The following is a 22,765-nucleotide window of genomic DNA, read 5'->3' on the forward strand; positions in this document are numbered from 1 at the left end:
ATTCTGTGTCTCCCTCTCTCTCTGCCCCTCCCCCGTTCATGCTCTGTCTCTCTCTGTCCCAAAAATAAATAAATGTTGAAAAAAAAATTAAAAAAAATAAAAAAAATAAAAATAAAGAATAAAAATAAAAACAAGGGGCGCCTTGGTGGCTTAGTCGGTTGAGCATCCGACTTTGGCTCAGGTCATGATCTCATGGTCTGTGAGTTCAAGCCCCTCATCGGGCTCTGTGCTGACAGCTCGGAGGCTAGGGGCTGCTTCGGATTCTGTCTCCCTCTCTCTCTCTGCCCCTCCCCCGCTCATGCTCGCGCGCGCGCTCTCTCTGTCAAAAATAAATAAACCTTTAAAAGAAAAAATTTAAAAAATAAAAAAAAAAAAACACCGAAAGCCTTGCATTTTAGGGACTTTATTGTGAATTCCCTTGAGTTTTTAAAATCCTGAAAATTAGAGGAAGAAGTGATCTCATATAAAGGGTATTAAAGTCTTACTGAGAGGATATTAGTAACTGGTGGAATGATTACAAACCAAGCATAGGAGAAGAGGAGCATTTATCTACAAGGATTAAAGATTACTCTGCCCTCAGACTTTTCTGGCGTCGGTGTGAGGAGACCATGAACAATATTTACAAAGTTTGTACTTGATCAAGTTGTGCTTCTCTGCCCTCAGACTTTTCTGGCCTCGGTGTGAGGAGACTATGAACAATATTTACAAAGTTTGTACTTGATCAAGTTGTGCTTCATATATAAAGGCAGTAGTAGACAGTCTTAAGCCTGGAAGAATTTAGAATATAGCACCAATGAGCACTATTACCAAAATTACTTGCTGAAACCCAGCCAAAAAACATGACATTAATGAAGAACTCACATATAAAGGAGCTGTAATAAAAGGACTATTAATGAGCATGGAATCCAATTTAATACATACCCAAGATTAAGCAGTCATGGGAATTACTGTATAATTTATAGAATGTAAACTATGCAAAATTTTACAGAATAAAAATAGTTCACAAAAATTGAGTGTTTGGGGGAGTATATATAGGCTGATTTCCACATTTCTCACAGCAAGAAATTACTAGGTACTATCTAAAATTGAAATATGTAGTTTTCAAAAAGGGCCTCCAATTGCTTTATATTTTTCATAGTCTTTTTCTTATCTTTAGAAGAGTCATAAGTTTTAGCTCTTTCAAAGTTCATTTAGAGTCATTTAATTTCCCTTTTTTTCCCCCAGTAAATTCAAGTAAATCTAACTTCATAGGTTAAATTTTTAAAATAGCGTGATTCACAGTTCTAGTTCTGTAAACCTATGGTAAAATGGTTAAGAATCTGAATTATTATTTTTTTTTTAATGTTTGTTTGTTTGAAGAGAAACAGTGCAAGCCAGAGAGGAGAGAGAGAGAATCCCAGGCAGGCTCTATGCTCAGTACAGTGTCTGACACAGGACTTGATCTCACAAGCCTGGGATCATGACTTGAGCCAAAATCAAGAGTCGGACACTTATCCAACTGAGCCACCCAGGTGCCCCAAGAATCTGAATTCTTGATAGACATTGTTAGTGTGAATGTGAAGATTACTAACCTTCTTTCTGAGTTTATCTGTAAAATGGGAATGACAGTCCCTTGTTTATGGTTTACAGTTAACTTGTGTAAATCTCTCGGTACAGGGCTCAACTGTTAGCTGTAGTTCTCTCCTCTTCATTCTCTGTTATTTATAAAGATGTTATACCTATCTGTAGTGATATTACCAGATATTAATGATAGCTGTTTCTGAGTGATGGGATTTGAGGTGATTTCTTTCTTTTTCAATGTAGTTCTATACTTATGTTCTATATTGCTTGACTTATTTTTTACAATGAATAACACAAAGCTGTCCCTTAAAAAATACAGTAAAAATATAAGTTTTACTTGTCCCAGCACTTCTTTTGCATCTGAAATCTCCATTGTTGAGCCTGATAATCTGTATTTTTAAAATGTTCCTCAAGTGATTTTGATGATGTGTCAGGTTTAGAAAGCAGTTGACATTGAGAACTTCCCTGCACTTAATTTTAATTAACATATTATAGGCTCCTATAATGTGCAACTTAGTTGTGTAGTGTCTTCCAATCTGGTCTCCTTCCATACTCTTTGTTAAGAATCTAAAGAGGGAGGGGGAATGGGCTAAATAAGGAGCGTTAAGGAATCTACTGCTGAGGTCATTGTTGCACTATATGCTAACTAACTTGGATGTAAATTTAGAAATTAATTAAATTTAAAAAATGAAATGAAAAAAAACAAAAAAGAAAAGAATCTGAAGAGTTGAGGGTGCAGATTTTTGCCAAAAATCGGAGTAGGGCTTGGGGTACATTGTACCTATATGAGGTGGCTATTTTATCGCAGGAACAGGAAAATAAAATGGGTGTAAACGGAAATTTAGTCATAAGGCAGGAGTCTTTGAAATTGGAAGGGGATGGGATAAGAACAACAGGGGTGAGCCAACACGTTTTGGCTGATAATGCGCTGGAGGAAGATGGGGGAGAGGATGGCAGCCATCCAACGGCATCACAAAATATTTTTTAATTAAAAACAAATTTTTTAACATCCAGAAGTCAGTTTTCCCTCTACTCACCCCAGAACAGGTATGTTGCTAAAAAGTGCCACCTCAGCTGAGAAAACCCTATCCATAAATATGTCACTAGTTTTCTACAAACAGTAAACCATCCCTGCTGCAACAGTAGAGTTGTTCTGAAGCCCAGTGTCATGTGGAAAATGGTGGGGTAGCAGGTTAGTATTCATAGTTACTGGAGCTAGATGAGCACTTAATTAACTTCATATATCTGCTCTGATGATGGAAGAAATGGATTTTCTCTGGTCCTGCAGTCCTTTCCCCTTCTCAGTCACAGTGCTTTCTGTCTAAAGTGGTACTGAACACCACTGTGACTGTTGCTTTCTCCTCTAATACCAGGAGTAGTAAGACTACAGCAGTGCAAAATTCAATTGGACTGTGTCCTTCTGAGACTGTGAAGTGATTATATCTAGTATATAGTGAGGAAAGTCACAACCAGTACAAAAACAAAATCAAAACCAGTGTGCTAGAAGGCAAAGTGTCAGAGAATTAGAAGATGTGGTGTAAATTGCTTACAGTGTGGCTCCTAAATGATTCAGTGTCTGCTAATGTTACCTTAATAGCTTTCCTTCAGGTTTATTGCTTCAGTCTTACTCTGACAATCTTTTTATATTTACCATAAAAAATCTAGAGTTAGGATACCTTTCATTCACTTCTCTTGGCTTCGTGTTTGTAGTTCATGGTACTTTCAAATTACTTTTGTTGGTAAAGTCTTGATAATGTATGCTCTTACTAAAGGGAGATTTCGAGATTCTTGAGTAGTTCTTTTTGGCTTTTTCCCCCCCTTGTATAATGACTCAGCAGTTCTGTACATTAGTGCTCATCACAGTAAATGCACTCTTAATCCCTTTATCAATTTACCCATCCCCTACCCACCTCGCCTCTGCCAACCACCAGTTTTGTGTATTTAAGACTCTGGTTTTTATCTCTTTTTCTCTCTGCTTGTTTTGTTTCTTAAATTATACATATGCGTGAAATGATATGGTATTTGTCTTTCCTGACTTCATTTAGCGTTATACCCTCTAGATCCACCCATGTTATTGCAAATGGAAAGATCTCATTCTTTTCTATGGCTGAGGAATATTCCAGTGTTTTTGTGTGTGTGTGTGTGTGTGTGTGTGTGTGTGTGTGTGTGTGTGTATCACCCATCTTCTTTATCCATTCATCTATGGATGGACGCTTGGATTGTTTTTATATCTTGGGTATTATAAATAATGCTGCAGTAAGCATAGGGGTGCATATATCTTTTTGTATTAGTGTTTTTTTAATTTTCTTTGGATAAATATCCAGTACTGAAATTACTGAATCATATGGTAATTCTATTTTTAAATTCCTTGAGGAATCTCCATACTGTTTTCCACAGTGGCTGTATCAACAGTGTACAAGACTTCCTTTTTCTTCACATCTTTGCCAAAACTTGTGTTTCTGGCCATTCTGACAGGTGTGAGGTGATATTTCATTGTAGTTTTGATTTGCATTTCCCTGATGATTGGTGATATTTAGCATCTTTTCATGTGTCTATTGGCTATTTGTATGTCTTCTTTGGAAAAATATCTGTTCAGGTCCTCTGCCTGTTTTTAATCAGATTACTCGGGATGTTTTGGTGTTGAGTTATAAGTTCTTTCTGTATTTCAGATAGTAACCCTTTATCGGATATATCATTTGCAAATAATCTTGAGGTTTTTAGAATTTCAAAAGAATCATTTAAACCAAGAGGGATATTTTCCCTGGGATTGTGGATTACACCTTTTGGATGTAAGGATTTCACTAAAGACCAATCTAAATGGGGAAAAGAGGACAATAGCAAGAAAGAATTTGAGACTCCCTCTCAGGAAAAATAGCAACAAGATTGGATAAACTTATTTCTGCTTTTCCTCTGGGAAATTGGGTAGGGAAGTTGAGTGGGACATATATACTCTTCATCCAGGAAGGCCTACCTTTCTGAATTTAAGAATGCAGTTAAGGTAGAACAAAGGAAGTAAGTAAACAAGTGCCTGCCAGATGAACATAAGGGAAGGGAAGCACAAATAATATAAAACAGGGAGAGAGACAAAACATAAGAGACACTTAAATATGGAGAACAGAGGGTTGCTGGAGGGGTTGTGGGAGGGGGATGGGCTAAATGGGTAAAGGGCATTAAGGAATCTACTCTTGAAATCATTGTTGCACTATATGCTCACTAATGTGGATGTAAATTAAAATAAAATTAAAAAATAAATACAATAAAATAAACAAACAAGTGCCTGCCAGTTTCATATGGGCAATTTACATCTCAAGGATTAGTGAACAACTTTGCTCACACTGCTTTTCCTTTATCTTCTGCTTTCCCCTTGGAATCATCCTTCTCAAATTTGAATTATTATTCTAGAGAGGACCTGTAATACGAGACATAAGATAAGCATGGTATAGCTCCATGGCTTGACAATTTTACTTATAGATTTGAGTATGAATACTTTTGTGTTGAATATATGTATATTAAGTATGTATTAAAAGGAATAAAGTAAAAGCTTATTTGAGCTATTTTTTATATAAGTTTTTTACTAAAGTAAATGTTAATATAGAAAAATGTGTAAATTTTTTTTTATGTTTTTTATTTATTTTTGAGACAGAGACAGAGCATGAGTAGGGGAGGGGCAGAGAGAGAGGGAGACACAGAATCCCAAGCAGGCTCCAGGCCCTGAGCTGGCAGCACAGAGCCCGATGTGGGGCTCGAACTCACAAACTGCTAGATCATGACCAGAGCCGAAGTCGGACACCTAACCAACTGAGCCACCCAGGCGCCCCAATATAGAAAAATGTGTAAATCAAAAATGTACAGCTTGGTGAATATCTCAAAGATAACTATGTAGCTACTACTTTTATTTTGATATTAGCATACTTTCTTTTTGTAAGTGTTTGAATGATACATCTTTTTCCATCCTTTTGCTCTTTCTGAATATATTTAATGTGTGTCTCTTATAAGCAGCATATAGATGGGTTTATTTTCTTTCTCTAGTCTGGCTGGCTATCTTTATCTTTTAATTAGAGTTTTCAGTCTTTTTACATTAATGTCATTGGTGATATATTTACATTAAAATCAGTCATAATACTATTTTTTTCTTTTTATTTCATCTGTTCTTTATCCACTTCTCTTTTTTCCTTATATTTGATTATTATTTTATATTTCATTTTTTCTGTTTTAGTTATGTATTCTTTTTTTTAATGATTATACTAGTAATTACTTTATACATCTGTAGTCTTTTAAAATCTAACATTAATACTTCTACTACTTCTGGACAACAATAGGATTTTAGAACACAATCTCTGTGTCCTCCCCACAATTTTTATACAAGTTTTACCATTTGTTTCAATGATAGTAATATTTGTGAGATATTATGTTGTGTCATATTATATATATTTTTTATATAATATCTATAATGTATACCACATGATATGAACTACCAAAAGAGAAAAAAAAGATAAATTTAACTATTTCGACAGCAAAAAAGAAGAGTGTGGCAAGCAGGCTTGGGTTCACAAAGGATTCTAGTTGGGAGGAACAGGAAATTCTATGTGCAAATACTGACCTATTTACCCATGTTCCACTCTAACAATGATTCTCTAAGCTACTACTCATCTATTTTATTGAATTGTCCATAATGTGTGTTTTAGCAGCAAATAAAGAGATAAAAGTTAAATATTCTTAGAAATGTTCTCCTATATGGAAGGAATTAACTTTCCCATATGGCTAAAAGTTAATCAAGTTTTTTCCTTATAGTATGTATGCTTTATAATTTATAACATCTTGCTAATTTTTTTCTTACAGAAATAAACTTTCGGGAAATGGCCTCTAAATCTTGGCTGAATTTTTTAACCTTCCTTTGTGGATCTGCAATTGGATTTGTTTTATGTTCTCAGTTATTTAGTATTTTACTGGGAGAACAGGGTGATACCCAGCCTAATATTCTTCATAATGATCCTCATGCTAGGCATTCAGATGATAATGGACAGAATCATCTAGAAGGACAGATGAACTTCAATGCAGATTCTAGCCAACATAAAGGTATGGTTTGCTTTATTAAGGAGTAAACACAAACAGTAGTTTTCAGTCTGTGTAAGTGTTGTGAGACTTGGAAAAGGCAATTTATTTGAATTTTGTTACACACAATATCTTTTGATAAAAGTGAGCTTAATTCCTGATATTTAATGACAATTCTTGGTTTGCCTCAGCAGAAGGAAGTTGCTAAAACCCAGATTTATTTAGGGAGTACGGTATTAATTTTGAATTCATTTTTAAGTAGAGATAGTTCAGAAACTGTAATTTGGGGAAAGGCAGAACTTTCAGATTAGATTTGTTTTTGAAAATATTCATTTAGCCTAATTTTATTATCATGGTTTCTATCTGTGTCTTTCGTTTTTGCCATTATCTGATTTTAGTCTTAGTTTTTACTTAGTCTTGTCTTACAGAAATTAAAGAGGTATATATAAATCTCAATTTATATATATTTTTCAATTTATATTTTTATCAGTAGCTAAAATAACTAATCTTTTCACCTTTTAAGAGGCATAAAAACTTAAGAGGAGGAAAGAACTAAGGATGTGTTATAATGACTTCATTTTCTCCTGGTCACCTGTTTCTAACAGGATGTTTTCAATTGTGTCCTCTGGTGCCCCTTTAAGTGTTGGTTTTCCCCATGTTTCTGTCCTTTGGCTGTTTCTTTTCTTGTGTGATATCATCAATTCCTATAATTTTAGTTCCCATCTATTCTTTACTGTCTTTGTCTTAGCCCAGTTCCTAACACTGAAAAGACATTAACATAATTCAAAGATCTCTGCAAGTGTGATTTATTTGACAAAAAGAATACAGCAGCTTGAAAACAATTGGAATCCTGGGATGCAGAGGGTCCCCCAGTTAAGAATTGTTTCTTGTATCTTTTTGGCAATAAGATATTTCTTTCCTACCTCTCAGGCAGAAGCTGAGGGATGAAATACCACATCCTGGTTGAGTTATTATGAACTAGCAAGCACATGTATACTCTACAAATTATGTCATATTGTGTAAATGTTTATACAACTCTGATTCAGCTCTGAGTAGGTGCTCTGTGTTCTTATCATAGAGCAGTTAATCACCATCATAGAGCAATGAGCATTGCTCCAGATTGTCGAAGGATCAGTTGGAGCCATGCTTTTTCTACTAGTAGGCTGTATCAGGTCACTGCAGGCACATATATTAGGTACCTACTTGTCCTGCTCGATGGTCCACATCTGTCTAAGCTAGAAACTATGAAGTCATGATAGATGTCTTCTTTCACTTACCAATCAATCCCATTTTCCGTAAGTTCTAACATTCTACTTCTTTACCATTTTTCAGATTTCTTCTCTCCATTCATTTCCCCTTGTACAGACCTTCAGTTGTACCCAGGTACCTACATCAACCAAACTTCACTCTACCTCTTGTCTTTTCTTATGGTGAGCTTCTACTCATTTAAAGACCTATTTTCTGCATCATCTGTTTCCTGATTTTGCTTTATCTCCCCTTCTTCTCTGTTCTGGCCAAGTTCCCATTCCACTATTCTATAGGATTTATCAGCCACAGCTGTCTTATTCCTCAGCACATTGAACAGAGCTCTGTTTGTACAGAGCTCTACTATAGCATCGCTGTTAGTGTGTGTCACATACTGGCTTGCATGCCAAGGTCTCCTGCAAGATTGTGAATTTTCTGTAGTAGGCCGTATGTCTTACTCATCTTTTCATCTCCTGTGCGAGCGCATGCCTACAACAAAGTAATTAATAAATGAATAACTAAAAAATGAGAAAGAATATTTCTACCAAATCCCAGCAGTGAGGAGAAGGTTGTCTTGCTCAAAGTGAAACATTAGAAAGTCCTGCATCTACCAGTTTCCCTGTTCATCCAGTATTTTGTTTATCTATAGCCAGGAGTTTGGGACCCTCAAGTCCCAATGAAATATGAATGCTGTCTGAAAATAGGGTGATTTTGTTTGTTTTTGAATTGTGAATTATCGATATTCAGAGGGACAAGAGAATATTTTTAATGCATGCCCGATCTTGCCCAATGTTGTATTCCCTCTCAATTAGTTAAGTAGAAATTTATGCCTCCAGTTGTTAATTTTTCACAGGACTGAGCTTTTGTAACTCACTGGTTGGCCTTACCTTTAAGGACATGCTTCCTCAGGATTCTGCCTGTATTATTACCACAAAAAACTATGGTTTTGCAGGTCGATGCTGGTCCACAACCACATAAGTATTGAAATTGGGATTAAATAGTTGGAAGCTTTCATGGTAATTTAACAGAGTAATTTTTGTCTAAACTATAAGAATTAGTACTTACCCTTTGCAATATCTTTTTTAGTTTTTTTTTTCTACTAATTCATTTTTTAGCATGTTTACAAAAGTATAGGTCTTTAACTATTGAAATAAAAATTGATCCTTCACCAAGCACTGGTATAGAATCTTAAAATTAGAGTCTCACTTTAAACCATTAATACTCAGAATGTGGTCCTGGCCTGACAGTGTGAATTATCTGTTACCAGTCTGCATCCAGATAAGGAGTTTGTATCAGGATGTAACTCAGTTAAGCTCGCTTTTTAGTTAGGTGGACTTTTTGTGGGGTATAGCAGGACTTCCTTGATGAAAGAAGTAATGTGTTGCTTTATATTCTGGCATAAGCTCCCTATCTCTTTACAAAGGAGTACTTTGAAAAACATTGCTCTAGATAGTCTTGGAAATACTACTGATACTCTATTCTGTTTCTGACTGATGGATTTGCATTTTGGAATGAAATATGGTACTATGAGAAGTAATCTCAACTCTCTATTAACCCTGTTTCTTCAAACTGAGATGGCCATGAAAGCCTTTTTTAAGGTCACGTCAGGGTACTTGTATAAATTCCTAACAGTGAACTCTTGTGGACTCCAAAATGAACTGCTACTTCAGTAGCATGTCTTTCCTGTCTTTTAGAAGCTTATTCAGAGCAGTGAGAAATTCCTTCAGTGTTCTGTTGTGAACCAGTAGAAGCTTTCTTTGTAGAATGAAGTGAAAAACAGAGACTAAGACTGTGCTTTATATGTATACAAATCTCTGAGAGAACTTGGAGATTAAAATGCAGATTCAGATTCAGTAGATCTGGGGTGGGGCCTGAGATTCTGCATTTCTAACTCCCAGATGTTGCTAATGCTGTTTGGTCAATAAACCACAGTTCAAATAGTAAGAATCTAAGTCATAGTGGCAGTTCTTATTAACGCCAATGAATCTCCTGGACAAGACTGACATGATACCAATAAATCAGAATGTCAATTCATATTAGGTTGAATTTTGCTTTCTTTCAGCTAAATTACTAATGCTAGAAAGGTAAATAGAAGGGGGCCTTTGAAATTGCGTAAGAAAACGTTTTCTTCAATATAATTTATTTGCATTTTTACACCTATGTAGATATAACTCTAAAAATTTTTTGTTTAATAGATGAGAACACAGACATCGCTGAAAACCTCTATCAGAAGGTTAAAATTCTTTGCTGGGTTATGACAGGGCCTCAAAATCTAGAGAAAAAGGCCAAACACGTCAAAGCTACATGGGCCCAGCGTTGTAATAAAGTATTGTTTATGAGTTCAGAAGAAAATAAAGACTTCCCTGCTGTGGGACTAAAAACCAGAGAAGGCAGAGATCAACTATACTGGAAAACAATTAAAGCTTTTCAGTATGTTCATGATCATTATTTAGAAGATGCTGATTGGTTTATGAAAGCAGATGATGATACATATGTTATACTAGATAATTTGAGATGGCTTCTTTCAAAATACAACCCTGAAGAACCCATTTACTTTGGCAGAAGATTTAAGCCCTATGTAAAGCAGGGCTACATGAGTGGAGGAGCAGGATATGTACTGAGCAAAGAAGCCTTGAAAAGATTTGTTGATGCATTTAAAACAGACAAATGTACACATAGTTCCTCCATTGAAGACTTAGCACTGGGGAGATGCATGGAAATTATAAATGTAGAAGCGGGAGATTCCAGAGATACCACTGGAAAAGAAACTTTTCATCCCTTTGTACCAGAACACCACTTAATCAAGGGGTATCTACCTAGAACCTTTTGGTACTGGAATTACAACTATTATCCTCCTGTAGAGGTAAGTTTAGAAATTTTATTACTGTATAAATACTTAGACTGACTTTTATTTACTTAAAAAAAAAAACCTAGCAAATAATGTGTTTCTTTGGTACCAATAACTAAGAATCTCCTTTACTCTTTTTATATAGAGTGGCGATGTATAATAAAATAGCTGAGAATATGAATGCCAGCAATAGTAATTCAATAAATATTGGTGCTATTATATGTCAGGCACTAAAAATACAGCGGTAAATATGGTCAAGTTCCAGTTCTCGTGAACCTTATAACATAACAGTGTATTATGAATCTTACATTCTGGATGCAGAGACATACAATAAACAGGCAGACTAGTAAAGATAAAATATGATATTAGGTAGTGATAAGTGCCCTGAAGTAAAGTAAAGCCAGGTAAGGGGATAGAGAGTGACCCAGAGTGTCATGGGGTATGCTAGTTTGGGTGATTATGAAAGGTGTCTCTAAGGGGTGACTTTTGAAAAGAAATCTGAGGGAGGTTAGAGAGCAGGCTGTGTGAAGATCTGGATAAAGAGCCTTCAAGGTTTCAGGAATGGTGCATGAAAAGACTTTTGAGGTTCAGAAAGACCTAGGTTGAAATCTTCTCCCACTTAATAGTTGAATGACTTTGGATGGACAGAATTTTCCCAAGTTCTGAGCCTGAGTTGCCTCATTTGGAAAATGGACCTGATCTACCTGTCTCACTCAATTGTAATTACAGTGTATGCCTGTCACACAGTAAGCACTTAATAAGCCTTAGCTCTCATTTGGCATCTTAGAGAATTTTATTTAAAATACATTATTTTAGGGGCGCCTGGGTGGCGCAGTCGGTTAAGCGTCCGACTTCAGCCAGGTCACGATCTCGCGGTCCGTGAGTTCGAGCCCCGCGTCGGGCTCTGGGCTGATGGCTCAGAGCCTGGAGCCAGTTTCCGATTCTGTGTCTCCCTCTCTCTCTGCCCCTCCCCCGTTCATGCTCTGTCTCTCTCTGTCCCAAAAATAAATAAACGTTGAAAAAAAAAAATAAATAAAAATAAAAAAATAAAATACATTATTTTATTAGATATCTCAGATGTATAGCTAAATATTTGAGAAGAATTAATATTTTGTACCCATTAACTAGCTTTACCAAATATTAATCTTTTGCCACATTTGCTTCCTTTTTTAGAACAAAAAAGGATATAGATACAGTTGAGGCCTGTGTACCCTCCCTAGTCCAGTTTTCTTATCTCCTTCCTCAGTGTTAACCACTATCATGAATTTAATGTTTGTCATTACCATGCATGGTTGTATCTTTTTTCCTACATATTTATGTATCCATAAATAATATATAGTATTGTTTTGTAGGTTTTTAAACAAATGGAATTATTCCATAAAAATCCTTGAACATTTGCTCTTTTCATACAACATTAAAATTTATCAACATTAATACCTGTATGTGCTTCATTAATTTAGGCTGCTGTGTAATCTAAAGTATGAGTATGTGGTAATTAATCCATTCGCCTGCTGGTAAACATTTAGAAATTTGTTTCCACGTTTTCACTGTTAGGAACATTGCAGCAGTGAATGACTGAAGGAGACCAGGAATCACAAACCTAGCCATTTTTTCGGCTCATATCTGTTATTGATTAATAATGCATGTAGGTAAGTCATTAGTACTCTCTGGCCTCTTTTTTCTGGCCCTAAGATACAAATAATACACCTCATGCTAGCATTCTCAGCTTCACAAGCCAGTTTTTTCAAATCATTATCTAGGACAGTGGTTCTCAACTGTGGGCTTTTTTGCCTCCCAGAGGACATTTGGCAAAGTCTGGAGACATTTTTTGTTGTTAGTTGGGAGGCTGCACTGGCATCTAATGGGTAGAAACCCACAAGATTGTAAACCCACTAGATGCTAAACATCTCACAATGCATAGCTCCCCACAATAAAGAATTATCTGGTCTAAAATGTCAGTAACACAGAGGTTAAGAAACCTTGACCTAGAACAACTGATCCAGTCTTTGGGTAATCAGCTTTGAAAACTTAGAAGCAAATCACTACTGCTTCCGATGTCAACCACCAGTCTGTTCTTGGTAGTTAATAGCTATTCCTTACAGTAACAATAGCTTTTCCTTACAGTAACAATAGCTATTCCTTACAGTAATTCTGCATTTAATAGGTGACAAAACTGAGACTCCAGAAAGTCAAGTAATCTGTCTTTCCTGATAGTCTAGGCAATACTGCAAACCACTCTGATTCTAAAACTTGTAATTTCCATCATGAGCTCCCCTCCATGATTAATGGGATATGTGCCCCAAAGGGAAGAGCTGAGGAATGTTAAAATAAACACTCTGTTGTTGGGATGAAATTCCACTTTAATAAACAAACAGTTTAAAGTTTGATTCTGGGGTGCCTGGGTGGCTCAGTCAGTTAAGCTTCTGACTTCGGCTTAGATCATGATCTCACAGTTTGTGGGTTCAAGCCCGACATTGGATTCTCTGCTGTCAGTACAGAGCCCACTTAAGATCGTCTGTCCCCCTCTCTGTCTGCCCCTCCCCCACTTGTTCTCTTTCTCTCTCTCTCAAAATAAACTTAAAAAAATAAATTATTTTTTAAAAAGTTCATTTCTATGTATTGAGGCTGTTTGAAACCTTATGCTAGCACTTTATTGCTATTTTAGATGCAGCAATTTCCTAGACCATAAAACAGATGTATTCCCGGTCTGCTTTTTGATAGTCTATTTTTATTTTGTTCTAGTGAGTGCTTGCGTGCTTTTTTGATGTAAACTTTTCTTAGCATAATCTGACCATTCCAAGATTACTTGATCTCTTCCCTTCTTAATTCTGTCCTCCTTCCCATCCAAACTTAAAGACATTACAAATGCGTATAACAAAAACACCTAAATGCATATAAGATTTTACTAAGAGTGTCTCATATTGGTTACACATACAGTAACAGTAAAGGGACGTCCTAATTGTTATATGTTGTAACCAGTAAAATATCCTTCTTTCCCTTTAAGAGTGCTACCCACAATTCCCACCTACAAATAGGGTGTACCTAACAATATACTTTATATGAACAAAATAAATATTTCTATGATACATCTTTTATTTAAATTGTAGTTGTTTTTAAAATGGATGCAAAATTTATGTTTTCTATAAAAATTTATTCAGTTACATAAAAGACTTGGAAGTACCAAAATTGACCCAACTTCCTAGTCCTGCCTCTTCTCTCCCAGGAAGTTACATACACACAATGTGAAATCAAACTTCTGTTATTACTCATCCATCGTTTAACAGATTTTCTTCTCCCTAAGTGAATTACAATTTTCAAAGTTATCCTAAATCTCATACATACACTTTTTCTTTGTAGTAATCACTAGAAACACATTGTGGAAAATTTTTATTTTAGTAAGTCAGTGTGAGATATTACAGTTGATCAAAGAGTTACGTTCTTAAGTTGGTTGTTTAGAACGTGTTCTTCACGCAATTCCCTTCTCCCACTACCTTCTCACTTCCCTAGAAGTAAGTTTCTCGGACTAAAGTCTGTTTCCTAGAAATCGCCTTCACCAGAGAATGTGTAATCAGTCTTAATATAGTGGATTTAAAAAATGTGTAAACAGACACACACACACACACACGCACACACGTATATATCCCTGTGTGTGAAATTGCCTTTTTTGTAGGTCAGAAATGATCAAATAACAATTTATTCTCTTCTTCAGTTCTATTTGCATTAAGTGTATCATCTGAAACTTACTGATACATGGTTAAGGTAGAGAGCTCCTGATTTTTCCAAGTTGTTAACTGATTGTTCCCATACCATTTTTAAAAAAACATTTTTTAATGTTTATTTATTTTTGAAAGAGAGAGAAAGTGTGAGCGGGGGAGGGGCAGAGAGAGAGAGAGGGAGACACAGAATCTGAACCAGGCTCTAGGCTCTGAGCTATCAGCACAGAACCGGATGCGGGGCTCAAACTCACAGACTGCTAGATCATGACCTGAGCCAAAGTCGGATGCTTAACTGACTGGCCCACCCAGGTGCCCCTTTTCCAGTACCATTTTTTAACTGTCTTATTTTCATTGCTGATTTAAAATATCTCCTGTGTTGTATACTGTAGTGTTACTTACAGTAGAATTGGTGTCTGGTATTTCAGTTCTGTTCCACTGTCCTATTTGCTTTGGCCAAGCACCATATTGTTTTGAACCTTGTAACTTTACAGATTTTGAAGTTATTAATCTAAGATTGTATATTCCTGTGCTTTATATATCTCTCAGATTGTTTTGGTAATACTGTGCCTTTATCCTTATGCATTAATTTATTCATTTAGGGACAATGGATGTCTTTGCCTGGGATTTAAAATTTTATTTTCGGTCCTTTAGTAAAGCTTTATATTTTCTCCAGATTTTATTTCTTCTTAAGTATCTCCCTATGTTTTTAATTTTAAATGTTTATTTCTTTAGAGAGTGAGCAGGGGAGAGGGGCAGAGAGAGAGAGAACTCCAAGCAAACTCCGCACTGTCAGCACAGAGCCCAACTAAGGGCTTGAATTCATGAACCATGAGATCATGACCTGAGCCAGTATCAACAGTTGGACACTTAACCAACTGAGCTGCCCAGGAGCCCTCTCCCTTTGTTTTAATGTTTTTGTTACTACTCTACCTGGGCTCTTCTTAAAAACTTTTTGAATGTTATATATGAAAGCTGTTATTTCTTGAAAGCATCTTTAAAGTCTGGCTTTGTTCTGGATTTTCTATTTCTGGTGATTTTTTACTTGATTCTCTTGAATTTTGGCAGGGACCATAATTATATGCAAAGAACTATTTTGTTTCTAATAGTTATAGCTGTTTTCTTTTTATCACCTTATTGCTTATAAATCTTAATAACAGTATCCTGGCCATCTAGCAAAAAAATAATAATGCAATAGAGTAAAACATAATTAATGCAGTAAATATTATCAAAAATATTATTGCAGTATTTCAGGGTCACATAAAATTGCTGTCAGAAAGCATCAGCAATTTAAAATTAATTGCTATTAATTTAGTCCTTTAATATGCACTGGCCAGTATAGTAGTCACTAGCCAGGTATGACTGTTGAGTATTTGAAATATGGCTAGTCCAAATTGAGATGTGCTGTCAGTATAATAAAATTCCTACCTGATTTCAAGGACTCAGCACAAATAAAAGAATGATTTAATAATTTTAAAATATTGATTGCATATTGAAAAAAGAATAATATGGATTTATTTAGTTAAAATATATTCAAATTAATTTTACTTTTTTACTTTTTTTTAATTAAAAACTTTTCTTTTAATTTTAGAGAGCATGTAAGGGAGAGGTGCGGGGGAGGGGAGTGGGGAGAATCTTAAGCAGGCTTCACATTCTGCGCAGAGCCCGACGTGGGGCTCAATCCCACAACCCTGGGATCATGACCTGAGCCAAAATCAAGAGTTGGATGCTCAACTGACTGAGCCACCCAGGCACCCCTCACTTTTTTACTTTTTAAATATGGCTACCAGATTTTAAACTGCATTATGTGGTTCACATATATCTATTGGGCAGAGATGGTTTGATGATCACAAGTTCACTTACCTACTTACTTTTCAGATTTGTTCCTATCCTTACATTGCCTTCAAGGTGTAAGAAGTAGGCACCAAACAATTTTCCAGTGTCTATGTGATTGTCCAGAAACCTCACATATCCCGTGTTTGTTTCAAAGGAAAGTTCAGAGAGAAGGCCAGAGAAAATACAGTGGACAATTCCTTGATAATTTTTACTGCATTGTAAGCATGCAGTAAGTGAATTCAAACATGAATTATTAAATGTTCAGTATGAATCTTCACTGAGAACTTGCCAGAATATCTTACTTCTTGGTCCTTGCAAAGACATTAGATAGAGTGTGAAGTTTTGTTTGAGTCACCTGGGTGAAACATTCTGTAGATACCAGTTCTAACCCCAAAATAACCTTATGACTGTTTAATTCTGGGGTCAGTTTTGTGTTTTTTTCTGTGTTATGTTCTTGCTTTTTTTTTTTTCCTGTTTCTTTGTTGTATTTTTTTTATTATTGTCATGTTTTTATCTTTTTTAAACCTGTTCTCATACCAACTCTGTTAGGAATCAGTCAGAGTTACATATCTGAGCAAATGTTTATGATCTACTTACTAGGGCCACCTAAATGTGATTATTCTATCAATAATGTCAACATTTATTGAGGATTTACTACAAGCTAAGCTGGTCCCAAGCATTTTACAATCATTATCTCCTTTAAGTAACTATCTTTTGCAGATGAAGAAATTGAAGCTAATAGAGAGATTAATTAACTTGCCCAAGGTCATACACCAATAGGCAGAATTTGACACTAGTAGACAAAATTTGGATTCAAACTTAGATTTGACTCAGCACTTCCTCTTAAATACTGTACTGTTTGGGTTGATGTGCAGATGAAGTATTAGGTTGCAGACACATAATGGGCAAGGCTTTGTAGTCACTGAAATTCTCCAAAGATGTTTTCCTGAGGTTGAGCCAAGCAAAAATTCATAGTGAGAACATAATGAAGAAAAAACAAAACTCAGAAATAGAGCTTTGTTCTTTATAGAGCTGCCTCTTTCATTTGAGGAAGTCTTAAGATTCTTTTCTGCAAAAGCACTATAGATTCTAAGAGAATATTATTTCAGTTAGATATATTTTAGCAGTTTTCATGTTTAGTTTTAAATCATTAAGAACTCAATTCTTGGTTTCTTCTACAGGTCTAATAAATTGGATGTCTGCTTTACCTTGCTAGCTTTAATGCTTGGATTCTGTTAAAATTAATATTTCCTCAATGAATATGTTAATATTGTATATTAACTGTGTACTGTTTAGTAATAATGCCTGTTTCCATTACTTTTTTAGGGTCCTGGTTGCTGTTCTGATCTTGCAGTTTCTTTTCACTATGTTGATCCTACAACTATGTATGAGTTAGAATACCTCGTTTATCATCTTCGTCCGTATGGTTATTTATATAGATATCAACCTGCCTTACCTGAGAATATACTAAAAGAAAGAAGTCGAGCATACAAAAATGAAGATCCAAAAGTAAAATGAGAACTCTTGAAAGAAAAACATAAATGAAGAGGTAAACTGTCTAGCATTGCACTGAAGAACTTCTGCATATCTGATACAGAACACTGGAGTCCCAGTGAGGAATTCTTTTGAAGTGAACATTCCATATTAGAAATCTTTCATACAAATGACTGTAAACTGAAGCTTTAAGTGAGCTGTGAAATCTGTTAAAATGTGTTTTGATACAGTAATATATATATATGAAAAAACTTGTGTTTTTAAAATGGTGGCCAGGCAGAAGGACTAGAAACAAGATTTTTGTTGTCTGTTCTCGACCACATGTATTATTTTCACTGAGAAACTAGAACGTTTAAATTTTCTAAAACTATACTGCACATATTAGTAAAACACACACGATGCTAAAGGTCTGCCTTAAAGAAAAGTTTAGAAGGAAATATTGTTGCTTAATGTTATTTATAAACTCAAGACATGAGTTTATATTTGCAGCATGATATAAATGAACCAACCCCCCCAACACACACACACACACACACACACACACACACACACACGCAGTTTTTGTCTAATGAAAAATTTCCTGTGATTATAATTGGCAGTATTTCTTCCAGACGAGGTAAAGTAAGAATGGCACTTGTCCTAAAGTGCATTAATAAAACCACATTTTGAAATTATATGGGCCTTGACTGTATTATATACTTGGTTCTAATTAGTAGTTTATGTTTTACTGAGTCCCTGTTGTCTCTTTTCTAAATATGTTTATTCTTGAATACAATTTTAATTATTAATATTTATTTACTCAAAGCATTAATAGCATTCTATAAATATGCATTTTAAAATATTTTGTTCCCAAATTTACCCATTGTTAATCATGGGTAACTAATAAATAGTAAATTTAATGCTATTTGAGGATGCTTTTCTTAGATCAGTGCCACTCTCAGGAATTACTAAATGACATTTTTAATTGATTATTTAAAACTCATTCCAGCTACGTAATTATAGTTCCTTTCGTTATCATCCTGTTGAGAGATGAAAATTTGTTTGTGCCTTTCATAACTTGTTTAAAGCAGAGTTTAGACATTCATTTTTAGGCTCTGAGGTGGCTATTGGTTACACTGGCAAAATAATTTGAATGTAATGTTTTGACCAGAGTTAATTAAAAACATTAGAAAAACAGAGTGCTTAAACAAACTGAAATATGTCAGATACTAAAAGACCAAATACTTAATTCATGAATAACAGCCTGAATTTTGATGCAGACTTAATATTTTGGGATATTTTTTTTTTAATTTATTTTTTTTGCCAATGGATAATTCTAACAGCAGAATACACATTTAATACTGTCTTCAAAAATACATTCATAAATATTTCATTCTAACTTAAGTGACTAAGGAATTTCTGGAAGGAAAGAAAAGTATATCATAACAGAATATTTTGCAGACTATAAGATTATCTTAAATGTTGCAAATTTCACATGGCTGTCATGCCATTGACTCTGCTGCTTAGCTAAAGAGTTTATATTTATTGTGCCAAAACATGTCAAAATCATCTCTTTGGATGGTATTTTGAGAGGATGTTCATCGTAGTGGCAATTAGTGGTTATTATGGATTACTCTGTCCACAGAGTGAAAATTCACACCAGTTTTTACTTTAAATTGTTTTTGTGGTTTTCACAGCAATATCATCTGCCAAAATTTCAAGTCATTCATTCTGTTGTCTAAACAACTCTTCACGTTGGTATGGATATGAATTTATTTGCAGTCCATATATGTTACTTTCTAAAAACCTTAACATTTACTCATGGGACATTAACATTGTGATGAATCCTGGGGTCTAGTCAGACCGCCTGGGTTTAAATTCCTGCTCTATCACTTCCTAGTTTTGTAACATTAAACAATTTACTTCATTTCTCTGTGCCTCAATTTCCTCATCCATAAATTAGGGACAGTAATACTACCTACCTCACAGGATTTTTATGAGGATTAAATGAGTGAATATATGTACAACTTTTAGAACGCTTGTCTGGCCCAGACTATGGAGCAATAAGTATAAGGTTTTATTATTCTGTTACCTTAGAGTGTAAATATTTGTTCTAAATGAATGAAAAATCTGCTTTAATCAAATATATTGAAATATTTCATACATTTCTTGTAACAAGTAATAGCTAGTTTTATCTAATGCCTATTGTATGCCATATAGTATGCTTAGATATTCTGTGTATATTAGTGTTAATCTTCACAAATTGATTGTTCTTCCTGTATTATAGATGAGAAAACTGAGGCTCAGAAAATTAAAGTAACTTTTCCACTGTCACTAAGCTAGCAAGTAACAGAGCTAGGACTTATGCTCAAAGCCTGTGTGTTCATCATGCCATATCAGCCTTGAGGTTAGTCATTTAACATTATTTCAATTTTTACTTATTAACATGAGTGATCTGATACATCAGCCAGTAATAGATTAACCAGCCCAGTTGTCAGAGTGGCTTTCAAATCGTGGTCTTACACTCTTCTTGTCTGGGAGCTTGTTAAAATGCAGATTTCCAAACCCCAGTCCCAGAAATTCTGATTCTAGCATGGGGCCCATTAATATGCATTATTGCCATATTCTCTTGGTCACTGGTTCTCAAAGTGTTGGCCCTAGGTAGCAGTATTTGCATCATCTGGGAACTTGGAAATTCAGCCCCTCTGGGCCCACCCCAGACCTAAATCAGAAACTCCAGAGGTGGAGGCTAGCAGCTGTGTAAAGCCCTCCAAATGAGTTTTATTCATGCTAGTTTGGGAACCAAGACCTCGATAATTCTGATGCAAATAATGATTGGAATGCGCTGCAGATTTATTGCCCCAGAAGTAGGGTATCTTTCAAAGATTTAGATAAAGCATGTTTTAAATTGGTGTGGTCCCAGATCACACCATATAAAACGTAAGAGACTTTAAAGATAATTTAAAGGGTCCTTGGATCATTCATTTTGACAAAATTCTTTAGCTTCTTCAGACCGACCAATATCAGGGCCCACAAGAAAATATGTAATTTTCCAAGTTTAGTAATTTCACAATGGGGGCAGGAAGAGTTTAATAAGTACTAGTAAATACATACTAGTTCATTAAATAAGCATATCTAAGTGAGTGTCCTCACTTGTTAGTAAAAATTTTTTTCCAATTGTTAGTAAAAGCTTTTAAATGGAAGTGGCAAAATGCTATTTTATAATATGCAGAATGTTTTTTCTGCTAATTCATACTATCAAAATTTCATCACTTTTAAGAATCCATTTGACTGTCCTATATGACCTAATACAGCAAAAATTCTCCCAAGTATTTGACAGAGCACATAAAACCAGATTTCATAGTGATGACTTACTATCTTTTAAATTAAGATCATTTGGATACATGGTTGTAGTGTGGTCTCAGAACATAAGGCTTTTGCTATCTTTATGTTTTCCAACAACAGTATACTTATATTTTCAAGTGGGAAGTTCATAGATGATACAAAGCAGATTTGTTTTCAAATATTTTAAATTTCAGAAAGAGGAATTTTTGTTACTGTAAGAAAATTCAAAATAAATGGCCAGTTTTTAGTATTTTTTGAAATACAGTAATTGCATTTGAGCATTAAATTTGTTAACTGGTTATTTTCATAATTGTCTCTTGAGATTAATTTTTCACTTCCGGGAACCTATCAAACTATTTATATTACCAGATTGAGGCTTGAAAAACAAAATGCTTCACTTTATTGATTAGATCAAGTCTATCCTTTTATTCTTCCTTTAAATTTTTAGCTCATTATACTATTTGTCTTTGACAATTTCTTCTTTGTATTTGTTGCTCTTTATTTCCTTTATAACTAATTTCCATTTTCTAACTACTCTTAATGCTGCCTTTGCAAGGTTAATTTGGCTGTAATTAGTGATTAGAATTTGTATCACTTATTAATAACTTTATACCTGTTAACTTCAGATTTCCCTATGAGATTGGAAGTTAAAAAAATCCAAGAAAAATGCCTACTGGCTCTCAGGATATTTGCCCTACTTAAAGTCTACAGTTCGACATTCTAGATACACAATTATTAAATAAAGTTATGTGGATTCCATTCCCTCTACTCCCTTTTCTCAAAAACAAACCAAAAAACTCTGATTTATTGTAGGCCTGACAGAAACATTCTTAAGAAATCTGGGGGACAACCTGTGGTTTATTTTATGCTAAATGTAACCTCTCGATTTAAAAATATGACTTATGTTTATACATTGGAGTTGAAATAGCAATTTTAACACAGATTAGAGTAAGAAATTTTACAAATTGTCTCTAGAAAAACCAGTTCTAAAACTAGTTTCAGAGGTAAATAGTGCTCTATTTCACCTCCATTTACCTCTGTAGTTTTTAGTTTTTATCAATTCATTTTAAATAACTTTGCAGGGCCCTACAAATTAATAATCCATATAAAGTATATGTTAGAGGGAAACTAATCTAACTGCTAAGCAGTGTGTTATATTACACAGTGAATATTTGTGTTTTGGAATTTAAAAATTATGTAAGGTGATAGTGTCATGAATGGCTTAAAAACGTGTGGTGACTTGCTTATTTTAAGTGATCCACTAACAAGTCAGAAAAATGTATTTTTAAATATGTTTTTTAAAGTGCCTTTTGAACATTTTTAAACAATGGATTTAAACAACCACATAAAATAAATTACCATGTTTAAAGCTGTTTTATCTGATTATTTTTAACTGATATAAGAGTTGTGGGAGAGACTAAGGGGTAGTTTTGGGGTTATTTTACCAAAAATATGAATTCGTTTATTTTTTTTGAATAATTTATTTTTAATTTACATTCAAGTTAGCATATAGTACAACAATGATTTCAGGAGTAGATTCCTTAATGCCCCTTACCCATTTAGCCCATCCCCCCTCCCACAACCCCTCCAGCAACCCTCTGTTTGTTCTGCATATTTAAGAGTCTCTTATGTTTTGTCCCCCTCCCTGTTTTTATATTATTTTTGCTTCCCTTCCCTTATGTTCATCTGTTTT

General features: G+C 34.7%; 1 protein-coding gene across 2 annotated transcripts in view; it reads left to right on the forward strand.

Annotated features, from left to right (window-relative positions):
• C1GALT1 (core 1 synthase, glycoprotein-N-acetylgalactosamine 3-beta-galactosyltransferase 1) overlaps positions 1 to 22,441 on the forward strand; it is a 42,321-nt gene extending 19,880 nt beyond the window's left edge. The window contains exons 2-4 of one of the 2 annotated variants that reach the window (XM_043588945.1): positions 6,400 to 6,636; positions 10,053 to 10,720; positions 17,581 to 22,441. In XM_043588945.1, coding sequence (XP_043444880.1) covers positions 6,400 to 6,636; positions 10,053 to 10,720; positions 17,581 to 17,772 — 1,097 coding nt within the window. In that variant the 3' untranslated portion in view covers positions 17,773 to 22,441. The remainder of the gene's footprint in view (positions 1 to 6,399; positions 6,637 to 10,052; positions 10,721 to 17,580) is intronic. The other variant, XM_043588946.1, reaches the window with a different exon arrangement.
• Positions 22,442 to 22,765: the final 324 nt, after the last annotated feature.

Source organism: Prionailurus bengalensis, chromosome A2 (assembly GCF_016509475.1).
Source record: "Prionailurus bengalensis isolate Pbe53 chromosome A2, Fcat_Pben_1.1_paternal_pri, whole genome shotgun sequence".
NCBI lineage: Eukaryota > Metazoa > Chordata > Mammalia > Carnivora > Felidae > Prionailurus > Prionailurus bengalensis.